At 65.6% G+C, this 15971-nt stretch overlaps 6 protein-coding genes across 6 annotated transcripts in view; 3 read left to right on the top strand and 3 right to left on the bottom strand.

Annotated features, from left to right (window-relative positions):
• The window catches only part of F751_5934 (hypothetical protein), a gene marked incomplete at both ends in the record, with an annotated part of 8984 nt that extends 5488 nt beyond the window's left edge, over positions 1–3496 (bottom strand). Inside the window, 8 exons of the mRNA XM_011402514.1 lie at positions 24–300; positions 556–653; positions 996–1136; positions 1374–1535; positions 1851–2021; positions 2331–2340; positions 2671–2774; positions 3014–3496. Of these exons, the coding sequence (XP_011400816.1) occupies positions 24–300; positions 556–653; positions 996–1136; positions 1374–1535; positions 1851–2021; positions 2331–2340; positions 2671–2774; positions 3014–3496 (1446 nt within the window). The remainder of the gene's footprint in view (positions 1–23; positions 301–555; positions 654–995; positions 1137–1373; positions 1536–1850; positions 2022–2330; positions 2341–2670; positions 2775–3013) is intronic.
• On the top strand, positions 3306–3554 carry F751_5933 (hypothetical protein; the record flags this gene model as incomplete). The annotated part of the gene is made up of 1 exon (XM_011402513.1): positions 3306–3554. One exon carries the CDS (start codon positions 3306–3308, stop codon positions 3552–3554), a length of 249 nt encoding a protein of 82 aa, XP_011400815.1.
• A 440-nt stretch (positions 3555–3994) lies between these two features.
• F751_5932 (putative sugar phosphate/phosphate translocator) lies at positions 3995–5368 on the top strand (the record flags this gene model as incomplete). Its single annotated transcript, XM_011402512.1, has 3 exons — positions 3995–4069; positions 4316–4852; positions 4955–5368. 3 exons carry the CDS (start codon positions 3995–3997, stop codon positions 5366–5368), a joined length of 1026 nt encoding a protein of 341 aa, XP_011400814.1.
• A 482-nt stretch (positions 5369–5850) lies between these two features.
• On the bottom strand, positions 5851–8035 carry F751_5931 (Apyrase; the record flags this gene model as incomplete). Its single annotated transcript, XM_011402511.1, has 6 exons — positions 5851–5919; positions 6097–6323; positions 6525–6618; positions 6802–7086; positions 7417–7882; positions 7995–8035. 6 exons carry the CDS (start codon positions 8033–8035, stop codon positions 5851–5853), a joined length of 1182 nt encoding a protein of 393 aa, XP_011400813.1.
• A 244-nt stretch (positions 8036–8279) lies between these two features.
• On the bottom strand, positions 8280–9884 carry F751_5930 (WD repeat domain-containing protein 83; the record flags this gene model as incomplete). The annotated part of the gene is made up of 5 exons (XM_011402510.1): positions 8280–8506; positions 8685–9045; positions 9159–9258; positions 9506–9612; positions 9723–9884. 5 exons carry the CDS (start codon positions 9882–9884, stop codon positions 8280–8282), a joined length of 957 nt encoding a protein of 318 aa, XP_011400812.1.
• A 124-nt stretch (positions 9885–10008) lies between these two features.
• On the top strand, positions 10009–15877 carry F751_5929 (Carboxypeptidase D; the record flags this gene model as incomplete). The annotated part of the gene is made up of 9 exons (XM_011402509.1): positions 10009–10049; positions 10660–10905; positions 11107–11254; positions 11510–11653; positions 11751–11959; positions 12167–12243; positions 12404–12689; positions 14641–14883; positions 15208–15877. 9 exons carry the CDS (start codon positions 10009–10011, stop codon positions 15875–15877), a joined length of 2064 nt encoding a protein of 687 aa, XP_011400811.1.
• Positions 15878–15971: the final 94 nt, after the last annotated feature.

The raw sequence follows: 15971 nt of genomic DNA, 5'->3' as shown, positions 1-15971 counted from the left end.
GCGCTGCGGGCGGGGCCGCGCACCTCGTAGGCCAGGTCGGCGTCCAGCGTGGCCAGCGCAGGGCCCACGCAGTCCACGCCGGCCGTGAGTGCCACGCCCGTCCCGGCGCGCAGCAGGTAGCTGCCCAGCTCGCGGGGCAGGACCAGCTGCAGGCGGCGCTGGATGAGGCCCGGGATGGCGGTCTTGAGGATGGCCCGGATCAGGCTGGCAGGCATGGGCACGCTGTTCCCCACCAGCCGGTGCTCCAGGTGCTGGACGTCGAAGAGGGGGCGCTCGTCCCCGGGCTGCCACCCCTCCGCCCTGCGGAAGGATGACGTCCACCAGGGAGGGTGGGTGGGTGGGGAGCATGGCGCCTGGCTGCGACGCGCCGTGGTGGGAATGAAGTGCAAAGGGCCGCGGCAGGGCGCCTGCCGACCTGGGCATCGACGGGCCCACCTCCCTGCCTCCCACCGGCAACCCTCCCAATCCCTGGGCCACTGCCTCCACGTTCCCATCCACGACCTGCTGCCCGCAGGCCCCCACTCCCTCCCCCACACACCCACTCCCTCGACCCACTCCGTGAACTTGAAGCTGAGGCGCAGAAAGACATTGGCCTCCACGTCCGCCTGGCCGATGGACAGGTTGGGCACCTTGCTCCCCTTCTCGCCCACCAGCTCGAAGCCCGAGGTGCGGCCGCGCACAAACACGCCGCGCGTGCCCGGCGGCGCGGTGCCGGGCGCGTGCGTGCCACCGCCCTCGCCCACGTCGTCGCCGCCACGCTCGTCGTCGCTGGCGCTGCCGTCGTCGTCGCGCGCCGCGCGCGCGCCCGCGTTCTTCAGCCATCCGCCGCGGCCCAGGCTGTTGGTGCTGTGGGTGCGCCGGCGCGGCGAGGGCGCCGGCGACGACGCCGTACGCGGCCCCTGCGCCAGTACAGGCGGCCGCCGGGAGGTCGAAGCGTCGAGAGTGGACCCGCTGCGGTCCTCCCCAGCGGCATCGCGAGCCGCGGCAAACAGCACCTCGGCCGTGAGCGGGGCGGCGGGGTGTGCGGCGGTGTCGCCCAGGCCCACGCGCCTGTCCAGCTCAGACCCCGAGCCGGAGGGGGTGCTGGCCAGGCTGCCGTCGCCCTCGCCCCCCTCCTCCTCCTCCTCGTCATAGTCCTCCCCGCCGCCGCCGCCCGCCCCGCCCGGCGCGCCGACGCCGCCCAGCGCGCGCAGCGCGTCCAGGTCGCCGCCGCCCTCCGCCAGGGCCTCGGCGAGCGTCTCCAGCCGCCGACCGGGGGCGGAGGCCACGGAGGGGCGCGCCAGGCCGCCGCCGGCGCTCGGCCGCGCCAGGCCGCCCGCCGCCTCGCCCTCTTCCTCCTCGGCGTCCAGCGCCTGGCTTAGGTCGTCGGCCACCGAGCTGCGTGCGTCCAGGCTGTCGGGGTACAAGGAAGGGCCCGGACTGGCGCGGGAAAGGGAGTCCGGGCCCGCCCCGCCCTTGCTCTTCCGTCCCAGCAGCTTGGACGCCAGGGACTTCATGGACTTCTTGGGGGGGGTGCCGTCGTGTCGGAGCTCCAGCTGTGCATGGGTGGGAGCGGGGGATGTGGGGGTGGGAGCGGGGGGGATGGTGGGGGGTGGGAGCGGGGGAGCAGTAGTTCAATCTGGCGGGCATGGGGTTCAGGAGGAGCCTCAAGGACGCACCCCTGCCATTCACAGGGCCACGCTCCGAATGCCGTCGCCTCCGTGCAGCTTCACAGGACCCAACAGGCAACTGCCTTGGCCAAAGTCCCGTCAGAACTGCACTGTGAGACGCTGACACCACGAACCAACACAATGTCACAGCCAGCAGACATTGGCACTGCCCGAACCCAGCCCCATCACCCCGAGGCACACCTCTGCACTGCCGCTGCCCTTGTACTTCTCCTTCTTGCTCCCGATGCGAGCCATGAACTTGAGCGCCATCATCTTGCTTTTGGAGGCCTTGGGGGGGATGGGGGGCAGCGGCGCCTGCGGGCCGCTGCCAGCTGCACCAGGCCCCGCGCCCGAGCTGCCAGGCAGGCTGACCTGGGGTGGGAAGAGGCCGTGCGAAGGCGGGGTCTTGGTCGACCAACCGGGGCTGCCATCTGTTCCCGCACTTGCCGACGGTCTGTGCTCGCTGGGAAGGGCTGCAAGGGTGCTCGCACCAGGCTTGGGCTCCAGCTCCTCCCTTGGGTTGTGCGAGATGCCTGGCGGCCCCCGAGCGGCCTGCGTGGGCGCTCCTCCAGGAGGCCCCGTGCCCGCTCTCCGTCCAGAGGAAGCCTCGCTGCCGGCGCCGGCGGCAGACCTGCCCGCGCCATTATCGTCCTGCCTGTCGTTCGAACTCCGGCGCGGCACCGCCTTGGGTCTGTGGACAGGGGGAGGGATGGGACATGAGTGTGTGGGTCAGAGTCTGGAAGGATAGACTACTGGGGTGGGATCGTTGTGCATTTTTCAACGCAGGCCATAGTGTCATGTCGCGCGGGAAGAGGGCATGGAGCCTCAGGTCGCCATCTGCCAGGCCCGGCGAATGGTCACGGGGTGGATCGCCACCACCACCCACCCCAGCCTTGCATGCATGACTAATGCCCCATGGCCCCACGACTCTCCTCTCCCACGGATGAAACAGGTGACCACTGGCTCCCCCCGCACCCCACCCCTCCCCGCGAGACTGCAACGCCCCCACCACCCCTCTCACCTGGGCGCATGCCCCTCCAGGACGAGCGTGGCCGCACCCCCCGGCACGCAGGGTGGACGGGCCTCCACCACCGCCGTCCCCCGGATCTCGGAGATGCAGATGTCCTTGCAGGCGCCGTACACGCCGCCCCCCCGAACGTGATGTTGTAGCCGCGAAGGTCGGGGAAGTACTGGCGCCGCTTGGCGCGGTTGTACGCCACACGCGCGGCCGTGGCGTCGGCGCGCGCGCGGTGCAGCGCCGCCGCGCCGCTGGCCTCGGCCGCGCGCCGCGCCTCCACCAGCGCCTCGGCCGCCTCGCGCCCCGCCAGCTCCACCTCCACCGCGCTGATCTCGGAGCGCAACACGCGCAGCGTGTCCGCCAGCGCCACCAGCCGCGTCTCCCAGACGGCGGCCTCTGCGGCACGCCGACGGGGCGAGGCGGCCAGCACCTCCGCGCGGCACTCCGCTGCGTCAGCCTCCAGGCGCGACACCAGTGCCAGGAGGCGGTCCCGCTCCGCGGCGAGCGCGGGGATGGGCAGGGGCGCGCCGTCCGGCCCTGCCCGGCTCTGGATGGGGTTGAAGCCGGAAAAGACGGCCGCGTTGGTGGCGTTGGCCGCGCCGGGGCGGCCGCTGAGGTCGGTGCGGGCGCGCGCCGCGATGCGGGCCTCCAGACCCTCCACGGTCCTCAGCAGCAGGGCCTCGCTGGCCTTCAGGCTGGCGGCCTGCGCCTTGAGCGCAGGGCGCTCCGAGGAGGTCCAGCGGGCCAGGGTCTCCTCCCTGCGCCGGGAGCCCTCTGCCAGCAGGGACTGGGCCACGCGACGCAGGCGCGACAGCTCATCGTCGGTCATGGCGCAGGCAGTCGGGCGGGTGGGGGGGTGGGGGTTTGGGGGTCGGGTGCCGGGGTGATCGAAAGTGGGGGCCGGCCGCAAGGCCGCCCACCGAGATGAATGAGGATCCGGGGTCTGCGAAGCGACACTGGAGATCCGATGGTGGCCCTGGACAGGCATCGATCCAGCCATCGCCGTCCACAGCCCCCCACGATCTGTGTCGGAAAGGGGAGCTGACCCGGCGCGTTGATGGCCGCACGCACCGCATGCGAGGCATCCTTCTGCTGGTTTGTACAGCTCGACGGTGGAACCACGCACATCTGGACGCGTGCCGTCTCCCATTTGAAAATTTGATCCTGCTCACTGCCTGTCTCATCCGTCGTGCACCCCACGGACCCCTGGTCACTCGGCCGACAGCTGGCGACGGCCATGGCCCGCACCAAGTGCCCGGCCTAGATCTACAGTGTCCGGGGGAGTAGACTGGTGCAGATCTTCGACGCCATGATGCCCAGGGAAGGCATGTCGATCGCCGGCTTCGTGGCATTGGTGACCGTGTACCTCGGGCTGAACAGCTCGCTCAACCTCCTGAACAAGGTGAGTGCGCGAGGGGTCCTGGGATCCCGGTGGCGAGGCCTGGCAGTGCGCGATGGGATGCCATTCACCAACCTCCGTGGAGCTGCGTGTGTCATTCTGCCCCCGCCCACCCCCTGCACCTCTCACCCCTGTCCCGTCATTGGCGTGGCTCTCCACCAGCAGCCCTGCCCCACGCCTCGTCAAAGACACCTCCCCCTACACCCCAATAAAAGCCGCATCTCAGACCCCTTCCCCTCCACGACGCAGTGGGCGCTGGGCATCTATGGCTTCCGCTTCCCCTTCCTGCTCACCACCGCGCACATGAGCTTCTCCTTCCTCGTGCTGGCCCCCTTTGCACTGCGCACGCCTTGGGAGGCCCACCGCGCCACGCTGCGCCGCTCCTGGCGCGGCGTGGTCTACATCGGCGCCTTCATGGCCCTGAACATCGCGCTGAACAACGTCAGCCTGCAGGACATCAGCCTGACCCTGAACCAGGTCATCCGCTCCGCCATCCCCGCCGTCACCTGCCTCCTGGCCGTATTCGTGGAGGGCCACGTGCCCTCCCGCCGCGAGGCCGCGGGCGTGCTCACGCTCACCCTGGGCGTCATGGCGGTGGTGTGGCAGGGTCGCGCCACGGGCCGCGCCTACGCCGTCCTCTTCTGCATGGCCGCCACCGTCTGCAACGGCGCGATGATGACCTTCTCGGGCAAGGTCATGTCGGAGAAGCTGGATGTGGTCAGCCTCACCTTCTACACCGCCCCCGTCAGCCTCTTCTGCCTCCTCCCATTCTTCCTGAAGTTCGAGGTAAGGCGACAGCGCCCATGGGCGCTTGGGCTGTGCTCCCCTCATTCCCCCTCCCCTAACAATGATGATCCTCAACCCCACCCCCCCAACCCCACTACCCAGCTGGCCAAGCTGATGGCATACCTGCCCGAGAACCCGCAGGGTGCAGCCTACGTCCTGCTCCTCACCTCGATCAACGCGCTGGCCTACAACCTGGTGCACACGCTGATGATCAAGCGCACCTCCGCGGTCACCACCACGGTGCTGGGCATGATCAAGATCGTGGGCCTGCTCCTGCTCTCCACCTTCCTGCTGGGGGAAGGGAGGGAGCTGACCCCCAGCATGACCGCGGGCTGCATCATGGCCGTCACGGGGTTCGCCGTCTATTCCCACACCCGCCTGACGGAGACGCGGGCCACCACGGGCGTCCGCGTCATCTCCCTCGAAGGCGACGAGGAGGCGGGGCGGCCAGTCAAGGGGCTGGGCGCCAGCGCCGCAGTCTTCAGGCAGCCCTCCACCCCAAAGTCCAGCGAGTGAGGGAAGGCGGAATCTGGGAGGGGCCGGTCTGGGCGGCGGGCCCTAAGTCCAACGAGGTCGCGATCGCAGGAGCCGACCGGAGCGCTGGCAGGGCTGTTGCTGCTCGGAGGGAGCACAAGACACGCCATGAAAAGACACCAGCCTCATCAGCGCCGCCTTGTATGTCAAGCTGTGGCCCATGAAACCCTAAGACCGCCTGGTGTAGGACTCTGTACTCCCGATGGGCTGCTGCCTTCTGAAATTCCCCTTGAATACTGCCTTGCAGCTCAGGACAGGGAGCGCAAAGTCTTGCAGCTGCCTCCCATGCACAGGGCGGTCCTGATGCCCTGGCTGCCCACGAGGCCCTCGCTCCTGTACTGCATGCTCTGAAGAACTGCACACCTACCTCGAAGTCGGTCATGTCAAGGGAGTCACAGCAGCAGTCGGCGACGTGGGGGTGCAGAGAGCGGAGGGGGCAGCCGACATGCAAGGCGCGCCCCCCCTCAGCCCAGGCTGTTGATGGCCGCGCCCAGCGGCCACGCCGCCTCCACCTGCTCCTTCTTGTACTGGACCTGCAGAGGTGTTGGATTGAAGGGGGGGTTGAAAAGTGCACAGAGAGATGTGAAGACTTGGGACATGCTCGTGCATCCTCATACTCGGCAGACAGAGCCAGGACCTCACCAACAAACCCAAACTCTGCAACACCTGCCGGCCAGCCCCACCCCCTCACCTTCCCCACCGCCACCCACCTTCTTTACGATGGTCACCTCCGTCTCCTCCGGCACGCGGAAGCCCTCCAGCAGCAAGGTGTGCACGTAGCACAGGTCCATGCAGAAGAAAGGGCGGGCCGCCTCTTGCACGTTGGGGAAGAGGGTGCCCAGGTCTGCCAGCTTGGCGGAGCAGGCCTTGTCCGCCAGCTTCTTGAACTCGGCCGGCTTGACCCTGGCCTCGATTGCGGCGGTTTCGGGGACCAGGCCTGGGGTGGCGGGGTGGGCATGGGAGGGCTCAGGGTATTCGGTGGGATTGTCCAACACGACGCGGGAGGTGGGTCAGAGGCAGGGCGCAGGATTGTGGTGGGGAGCAGGGCGCGTCCATCCAGCGGCAGCGCTCGCCACAGCCACCCCGTGCCATGCATCACCCCGCACTCGACAGCCCCCCCCCCCCTGCACGCGCCCACCTGCATCCACGGCCCTGTCCCAGAAGTAGGAGGATATGTAGAAGACGGAGGGCACGCGGCCCCCGCCCCAGGCCCCATTGAAGCTGCACTGCAGCTGGGGCGCGGCGCACTCCAGCGCCGCATTGAGGCTGCTGGCCGCCACGGCGGCGCAGGCGGCGGCCGACCCCGCCTCGCCGCCGCGCATGGGGTGCTTGACCCCGGCGTACTCGTACTCGCCCGCGTAGCCCACGGGGACGCAGGGGTGGGGCGCGGCCGGGTCGGCGGGCGCGGCCAGAACCCCCGCCCGCCCCGCCATCAGGCCGTAGCCCAGGTAGCTGTAGACGTACACGCTGTACCGCCGCCCGCCGCCGCTGAGCGTGGTGGTGTAGTTGGCGTGCGGCGCGCCCGCCGCCTCCTCCGCCGTCATGGCAAAGGCCTCCTGCACGCTCCCTCCGCCCAGGTCAATGGCCGCCACGGTGCGGTCCTCGTGCTCCCCCAGCCGGCCCAGCAGGTAGTTGAGGGTCAGCCAGGCAAAGGCGCCCTCATTGACCCCGGTCAGGATGGACACGTCCGACGCCGCTGACTGTGGGAGGCGGTTGCGGGGCGGGGGGGTGGGGGGCGCATGGTGGCATTTGTCAGGAGGGGCTGGCAATGACGACGAGACTGGCGAGCGAGTTGCGGTCTTCAAGATGCATTCTCATCGTGAAGTGTGCGCAGGAACCCCTCATACAGGACCAGGTGCATTGCACATGTCGATCCAGCCCCCAATGAACAGCACCAGGCTGCTGCCCAGGCCTCGGCCCCATCCCCACCATCAGGCAGTCCCCATCATCCCTTACCACCACCACCAGCCACCCCGCCTTCTCTCAGCACTCTGCCCACGCAACCCCTGCCACCCCCTGAACCAACCCACCTGGAAGGGGTAGGTCTTGAGCAGGGCCCGCACCTCGGCCAGGATCTCGTCGGCCTTGGTCCCCGGCAGCATCCTGAGCCCCGCGGTGGCCCCCACGCTGACGTGGGTTTGGGCGTGCAGCGCCTCTGGGATGGTCTCCAGGGCCAGGGCCAGGAGAGGCTTGAGCGAGGCTGCCGCAGCCTTGGGGTCCGCGGCGTAGGAGCTAAGTCCCGGCTTCAGCTGCTCGAACTTGTCAAACTGCAGGTCCTGCGCCCCCGCGGCGGAGGTCAGGAACTTGAAGATGTGCACGCGGCTACCCGTGGACCCGGCATCGATGACCACCGAGAACTTGGCTTGCTGCGTCGAGGCGTCCGCCGCCTTGGACGCCCCATACCGGGGGTCCAGGGGGGAGGCGCGGGGCATGATGCCCAGGACCAGCAGGACCAGGACCACGGGAATGGACAGGACGGTGAGCAGGACGCGGTGCCTGTGGGGGCAAGGGGGGTTGGGGAACGTTGAACGAGGCAAGCCGCTCTCCGATACCGGGCAACCCATGTGATCTGCCGCTCGCCGAGGGATCACATCTGCCAGGCGCATACCTTCTCACGAGGTCCCAGCGACCCTCCCGTCCCTTTCCCATCCTGGGAAAGGAGGGGCGTAGGGCGGACGTGGTGCTGGAGCTGTCCGCGATCTGGCCCGCCAGGGAGCGCCTGCGAGAGGCAACCGTCCTTCTGGCGATAGATATGATTACAAGTACAACTGCCAATGCATTCGAGGTCTCGCTGTGCAGGTCCCTTGGCACTGCACCTCCCTCAGCTCTTTGCCCTCTTGGTGCGAGTCCCGGCCGGAGCGAGGGCGCGGGCGCGCCAGGCCGGTGTCCGCATTCACACCCAGACCTTGATCAGGCCATCCACCGAGCTGGTGCACAAGGTACTGCCCTCCGGGTGCAGGGCCATGCTACACACGCTGTCGCTGTGGGCCTGGTGGCTCTCCACCATCTCGCCAGACGCCAGGTCCCAGATGCACACACGTCCATCCTCGGACGCGCCAAACACATGGGCGTCGGTGGGACTGAGGCAGCACTCGATGCGCGTAGACGCATGCTTGTGTCCTGCTCACCATTTGAGCGGTCGGGGTGGGGTGTCACGTGGGAGTGCCTGGGTCACCTCGATCCAACATGGCACTGCAGGTCGTGCAACGCAAAGGCCCCGCACATTTCATCCTTGGTGTTGCCCCTGTTTCCCATGCTTCATCGTGTCTCCCCTCCCCCTTCCCCCTCCGACCATCACCTCTGAACTCCATGAGCAAGTCGCCCTCAGCACGATCCAGGAGCCTGATGCAGGAGTCCATGCAGGCGGCCAGGAGCATGGCGCCGTCTCGGGAAGCTGCCAGGTGGGTCACCGGCACGTGCAGCGCGTCGGTGAAGAGGCAGCCCATCCTGATGTCATACCGCCGCACGCCGCCGTCCACGCTCGCCGCCGCCACCTCGGCGCGTCCGCCGGCCGTGTTAGTCGTCACGCTGGTGACGCTGTCCGACGCGTCGGTCATCACCTGCACGGGGTCAAACGAGCGGGAGCGACAGTCCCAGACCTTGACCGCCTGGTCGTAGGACCCCGTCACCAGCACCTCGTCGCCGGCGCCCTGCGTGATCTGCAGTGGAGTTAGGATGGGCTGTTTGAAGGTACTCTTTCGCCGGTCTCACCACCACCTTCATCCACATGAGCGCATGCCCGCAGGCACTCATGACTCCAGACAGCACATACCGCATTGATGGGCGCATCGTGGCCTCGCAGCTTCCGGATTATCTTTCCGGACCCGACGTCCCAGACAAAGACCTGCTTGTCTCCGCCGCAGGACGCAAACCTGGCCAGGAGGGAGATATGGGTGGTGTGTGGGGTTGAGAGGAGAAATAGTAGGGATGCCTGGCGGGAGGAGAAGTAGGTGGAGGCGCACGCTGGCAGCTTGGCCGAGGAGGGCACATGGAGGCTGAGGATGGCAGCTAAAATCCGCAAACATAAGAGAATTATGACCACAGCTCTATCAAGCAAGACTATCAAATCAAGGCCAAGGCATGCTCCACCCCTGGCCGTCAACGGCTGCCCTGTCCTACTTGCTATTGTCCTTGGTGACAGTCACATCCCGGACATCATATCCATGCCCAGTGTACGTCTTCACGAGTCTGCCGGTGTGTGGGTTCCACAGACGAAGCGTACGATCCTGCAATCGCCCCGGGAAATGGGAGAGGGTGAAGGTCTAGTCGCACCTTTTCCTTGAGATCAGCGGTCGCCATCAATCACACAGACCGCCCTCCGATCGACCCCAAGCACCTTGCCACAGGACAAGCAGTAGGTGCCTTGACTGTTGAAGCGCACAGCGTACACGGGGCCTTCATGACCCTTCAGCTCGTAGCTTGCCGATGTGGGAAAGTGCTCGGAGGGCTCCGCGGCGAGGTGCGGGGGCAGGGCAGGCCCCAGCGGGGTGGGAGGCATGGTCCACACCCCTCGAGTGATCCCTCACATTCCCCGCTGCTGGATCTACCAGTTGCAGAGTCTCAATGTATGTAGTATTTTGGATGCATTGGATGCACAATCTGGTGCTGTTACCACTTCAGTCATGCAGAATCATTCCCGGTCTGGCGCGCGCTCTGCGAAATCGTGCCTATAGGAAGTTCACACGGGCAATCCACGCACTAGAGTCTCGACGGTATACACACCGTAGACCCCGCTAATCCCTGTAAAATGCCCACATGCCAAACTTGATGCTGCGGGAAAGCATGTGACTCGTCGTGCGTGGTGTCGGTCTCGGATTCGGGGGCCCCATGCCTGACCTGAGCCAGATCGTATTGAGGCCACATGCACAATGTAGAACCCTTATCGTAGCTATTGCTTTGATATTGCTCGTTGAAGGCGCGCTTGCGCTGCAGATCTCTCCTGTGCAGCGTGCTCTGGCTCAGTATCTGACCAATGAGGAGCTGAGCACCTACCTCCAGGATTATCAGAGACGCTGCCGGGACATCGCAAAACTGCACGTCATCGGGACCAGCGTTCAGGGCAGGTTCGTCTTGGATCTCAAGCTGGTGGGCCAGATGTGCAGGGAAAGTGTGGGCTGAGCTGGTGCCGGAGGCGGTCAAGGCAGCTACGACTGGATACAAACTCCATCAATGGGGCGATCTACGTTTAATGGGGACATGCCGTAGTGCTGAAACACCCTGGCAGTAATCATGTAACGACAGGAAGACCACATTCACACAGTCCCCAAACACAGGCAGCTGCTGGCACTGGAGCTGGCTGCATCGCCCGGGTCAACGAATGCGCTGCCTCACTTCAGATACGTGGGCAACCTCCACGGCAACGAGCCCACCGGCCGCGTGCTGACTCTGGCTCTGGCCGAGTACATCTGTGAGGCCCGAGGGGAGGACCCCCAGGTAGCCCAGATCCTGGCTGGGATGCACCTGTGGCTGATGCCCAGCGCCAACCCCGACGGGTTCGACCAGCGGACCCGGGAAAACATGTGCGTGTCTTTACCATAACCAGTGACTGGGAAGCAAATGCCTGGGAGGATGAGTTTGGTGCCTGCGCGAAGATCGACCCCGTCGAGTCGGGTGCCTAGAGATGTGGGAGCAGGGTGATTGGGATAGCTCTTCCCACCAACACAGCCATTCCTGGCCGAGATCCACTCCTGAGGGGTCTCCGTCCCTTCCCTCGTGACCAGAAACAATGTGGACCTGAATCGCGACTTCCCAGATAGGTTCTCAAAGCCGCCGAGCTTGATGCCAACTGGCAGCGAGCAAGCAGAGGTCCGGGCTCTGATGGACTGGAGCCGCCGCATCGGCTTCACTGCCTCGGCTGCGATGCATGAGGTGGGCATGCAGGGGCTGATGGACGGAGGGTTAGAGGAACAAGGGTGGGTATAGGCACTGACATGCTGGCATTCAAGTCTCGTGAGGGAGGCGGCCGGGATTGAATCCACCAGCACCTCCCAACTGTCGAGTCAGACCAGGTCCCTCGGGCCTGACCAGATGAACTTTAAAGGGAGCATGTACACGTACAATGAAGAGGTGCTGCTTACGCACATACGCTCTCACACATCCACATGTATCACACACCCACTGCAGGGGGCGCTGGTGGCCAACTACCCCATGGATGGCACGCCAGACAGGTCGACCCAGTACGCCGCCAGCCCCGACGACGGCACGTTCCGCCACCTGGCGACCAAGTACGCGCAGGCGCACACGAGGATGGCCCTGCCCACGAACAAGGTGGGCGCGTGGGTGCACGCATGCGGCGCTGCATCAGTCGTCCTGCCCTTCCCAGCCCCAGGAATCGACAGAGTGCACGGTCACCATCCCATCACAGGAGTTTCCGAATGGCGGCATCACGAATGGCGCGGCGTGGTATCCCATCTACGGCAGCATGCAGGACTGGGTCTACCTCGCGACAGGCTGCTTCGAGCTGACGGTGGAGGTGTCGGAGTCCAAGTGGCCACCCATGGCCAGCCTGGGGGCGTTGTGGAAGGAGAACAAGGCATCCCTCCTGGGTCTGCCCCTGCTGGCTGTGCTGGGAGGGTGCGTACGATTTGGGGGGGTTGGTCAGAGGGGGCTGGCATGCACCAGGGTGTGGAGCAGGGGATGTCATCCTGGAGCAGCAGCCGCGGCTCAATTCGGCATTGTGGCTGCAGCTAGTGCACAAGAACAGAGAGTCACCGCATCGATGCTTGTGGTCTTCCTGGATCTCACCCTCAAGACTTCCTAGCCTGATCTGCATTCCCACAGGGTGCGGGGTGTGGTGAAGGCCTCCAACCCACTACGCCAGGGCGGGATCGACACCCCTCTCCGCGCAAACATCACGGGTGCGAGGATGGGTCGGGGTTGACTCCCCGGGAAGCATGAGGAAGCTTGTCGGTGGTTTAATACAAGCTCAGCGCGTCCATCAAACCCCGCATCCACTTTCGCTGCACGGCGTGTGTATGACATGAACCAACCCCCCTCTTCTCCCACATCGCGCTGCAGTGGCGGGCATCGAGACCGTGGTGCAGAGCCGGGAGGGCACCGGCGTGTTTGCGCGGCCCCTGGCACCAGGGACTTACGAGCTGCAGGCGAGGGCACATGGCTACACCACTGCTACCCAGCAGACCACGGTGCCCGACGACGGGACGGGCGTGGAGGTGCTCTTTGAGCTCAAGCGGGTGGCATCCAGCGGCAGGGCCAGGCGGGCGGGCGGCGAGGAAGCCGCCGACGGCGCCGCGGCGCTCGACTCCGTGGCAGCTTGGGGTGTGAACCCGGGCGGCGCCCTCAGGTTGGAGCCCCTGCGTCGCAACGTGCTCCTCGTCTCTTCCGGCATCGTCTTGCTCCTCGTGGTGTGGTTTGGTGGATGGCGGCTGGCGGCCACCCGGAGGGGGAGGAGTCTCCAGCCCCGCACAGTCATCTCCATCCCCCTGAGCAGAGTTGCGGGTTAGGGGCCATGACCTTTGCCCGGCCAAACCCCTTGCCTTTCAACCAGTTTTGGACTTGAGCGTTGTTGAACTGGATTGAAAACAGCGAGTCCAAACGAGCCGGTCGTCTGCTGCCCCAGAAGGCGGTCTGTCTTGGGCCAAGGTAGGCAAGGGAGGGGCCTTCCCATCACGCTACACAAAATACTCTCTTCAGTGCCTGTGGAGTAGTTAATTCAGCCAGAGCACGCGCCGGTCGATGTAGTATAACGGTCAGTATACGTGCCTGTCAAATGGTGCTGAGTGCCAGTCCTTTCTGGACGCACGTGATCCGGGTTCGATTCCCGGCATCGGCGAATCATTTTGTCGTTTTGAACGACTGTATACTTTGACAGGCACCCATGGATTGAAGATGTACATCAGGTAGCTGCGAACGTTTGGTCTGGAGAGCAGCATCGATGCTGACCTGAAGGGGTCGGCCACATGCTGCCATGATCCTCTTCGTTCCCCTCCACCGGAGTCTCAACCCCTACTGCAACAGCAGTTCCTAGGGAAATGCCGGCGATGGGACCGGCTGCATCTATGCTTCATGGCCGTCAGCCATCTTTCGATCATAGACATGCACTATTCACCCCACTAGTGGAACTAGGAAGTGGCGGGACATTTCCAGCATCATAGAGAAAGGGAAGGTGTTAAGTCTGCTGCTGAGGCACCGGCGCTTCGGTGCGATGGGAAGCTTATAACGGAGTCCTGCATAGCGGATAATCACGCCCGCATGACACACCGCCCATCCCCTTGGCCAGAATCACACCATGGACCACCACCGGCCTCCTCGCCAATCACCACCCCGTAATATGCTGGGCAACTTACCCTGTCACTGCCGTTGAATGGCAGCGTGTCGCCCCCTGGTCTCCACTGTCGAAGATAGCTCCCGCACATGGCAAAGCACGCCGCATCCGCTCCCATGTTGAGAGGGGAGGCGGCAAGAGGCGGCAGACTGCTTCAGCAAGCAAATGACGGCCAGGATGGCCTTGCACCTAATATGAGATCCATGTCTGTAAGCGACCAGCTTAGCAATCCGGCAGGGAGAGCGTCTGCGGGGCAGCAGTGCCTCCGGACGGGCAAGGGAGAGGACGGGGCCGCCCCTCCTCCGGCACCCCCTCCCCCTTGGGCCGCGTGAGGCCTCGACGGGCGGAGGCCCCGGGGACGTCCAACAGGTGCAGGAAGTGCTTAATCGCTGTTGCACTCGATACTGTATCGTTCCCATGATATTAAAACACAACAATCTGCCTCGCGGGGCGCGTTCGTACCCCGACGGGACATGGCAATGCCCTGCAAAGCACGAAAATCTATCGACCGAACGAGGGGATCTCGCACCGCGAACAAGCACTTGGAGTTCTACAAAGCCTATTAATTAATATTTGAGGGGTAAATGTCATTAGAAGTGTGAGTTGTGACTTGTCCCAGGGGGGCGATAATGTGGTGAAAGAACGGTACTCTGTGTGCGCGCCCTGCAGGGGTGGACTTGGGCGCGAGCTCGGAGGAGCCGGGCTTCGCGAATGCAAAGCTGCAGCGAACAACGGATACTACACAAAGCGGTATATGAATCGAGTTTAAATCCCATAAATTCAACCATAGGATGAGCTTGAAGCGCCAGGCGCCCCCGTCGGGCCCGACACCGACGGCGGTGGCAGAGTGAGGCCTGGGGCAGGGTGCCGTTTTCCATGCAATGGCGTGGTGCAGTTGGAACAAATGCTGAGGGACCCTCAAGCTTCCCCATGAGACCCGCTTTCCTCCCTCTCCACCCCCTCACCACAGGGCTCCCAAGCGGCATTCCACCATTTCCATGGCGGTGGGTGCCTCCTGCATAGAGAACACCCAGAACCAGCAGCTGGCCTCCCTGCTGGCCAGCCAGATCGCGCGTGCCGCTGCCATCTTCAACATAGACGAGGTCATCGTGCTGGACGACGTTGAGCGCCCCGACCGCGACGTTCCCAGCCCCGCTGCCGCCCTGCTGGCACGCATCCTGCAGTTCATGGAGACGCCCCAGTACCTCAGGAAGTAGGTTGGGGGTGGGTCGTGGAGGTGGTGCTTGGTTGCTGGGGGGAAGGCATGGGCGCTGGGCCTGCCGGGAAGGTGTATCTTCGTTCCTCCAGGGAGTACTCGACGCCGATTTCGCTCGTGCTTGCCGACCCGAGCCCAGCTCCCATAGAGTTTGCCCTGGCCACACTCTTCCCAGCCCTGCATCTCCTGTCACGAGACCCCCACCTTCCCCCTCCCACCCAAGTCCTGCCCTCACATCACCCCCCACCTTCCCCCTCCCACCCAAGTCCTGCCCTCACATCAACCCCCAACCCCCCACCCGCAACCCCCACGCTCTCGTAGGGCGCTCATTCCCATGCACCCCGACCTGAAGTTTGCGGGGCTGATGCCGCCCCTGGACGCCACCCACCACCTGCGCACGCACGAGTGGGGGACGTACCGCGAGGGCGTGGTGCGGCACAGCGCCCCCGGCGACGGCTCGGTGGTGGACATCGGCCTGGAGCACGACGCCCTGATCCCGGAGCAGGTGGCCCCCGGGACACGCGTCACGCTGCACGTCGGCGCAGCGCCGCAGCTCGGCCAGGTGCACGGCCAGGCGGTGCACGGCGCCAGCCTGGCAGCGCCCACCGACCCGCGCGCGAAGGAGGGGCGGGCCTGGGGCTACCTGACGCGCGTGGCGCCCTCCCTCCAGGCCCTGCTCCAGGCCTCGCCCTTCGAGGGCGGGTACGACCTGTGCGTGGGCACCAGCGAGCGCGGCGAGTGCACGCCCGCCGAGGAGCTCCAGTTCCGGCCCTACCGCCACGCGCTGCTGGTGTTCGGCGGGCCGGCGGGGCTGGAGGCCTGCCTGCGCGGCGACGCCTGGGCGGCCAAGTACCGGGATGTGGCGCAGCTGTTTGACCGCTACGTCAACACCTGCTTCCACCAGGGCAGCCGCACCATCCGCACGGAGGAGGCGCTGTTCATCAGCCTCACCTTCCTGGACCCGGCGCTGCAGCGGTGCTGCATGGACTGAGGGGAGTGGGGGGGGGGGCAGCAGGCCCAGCAGGGCCCCACGCGCCCGCACAAACTCCGCACAAACTCCGCCATGCATCCATGCCTGACTTTTA

Source organism: Auxenochlorella protothecoides (assembly GCF_000733215.1).
Source record: "Auxenochlorella protothecoides strain 0710 unplaced genomic scaffold scaffold75, whole genome shotgun sequence".
Taxonomy (NCBI): Eukaryota; Viridiplantae; Chlorophyta; class Trebouxiophyceae; order Chlorellales; family Chlorellaceae; genus Auxenochlorella; species Auxenochlorella protothecoides.
This window is presented reverse-complemented; position numbering and strand designations above follow the sequence as displayed.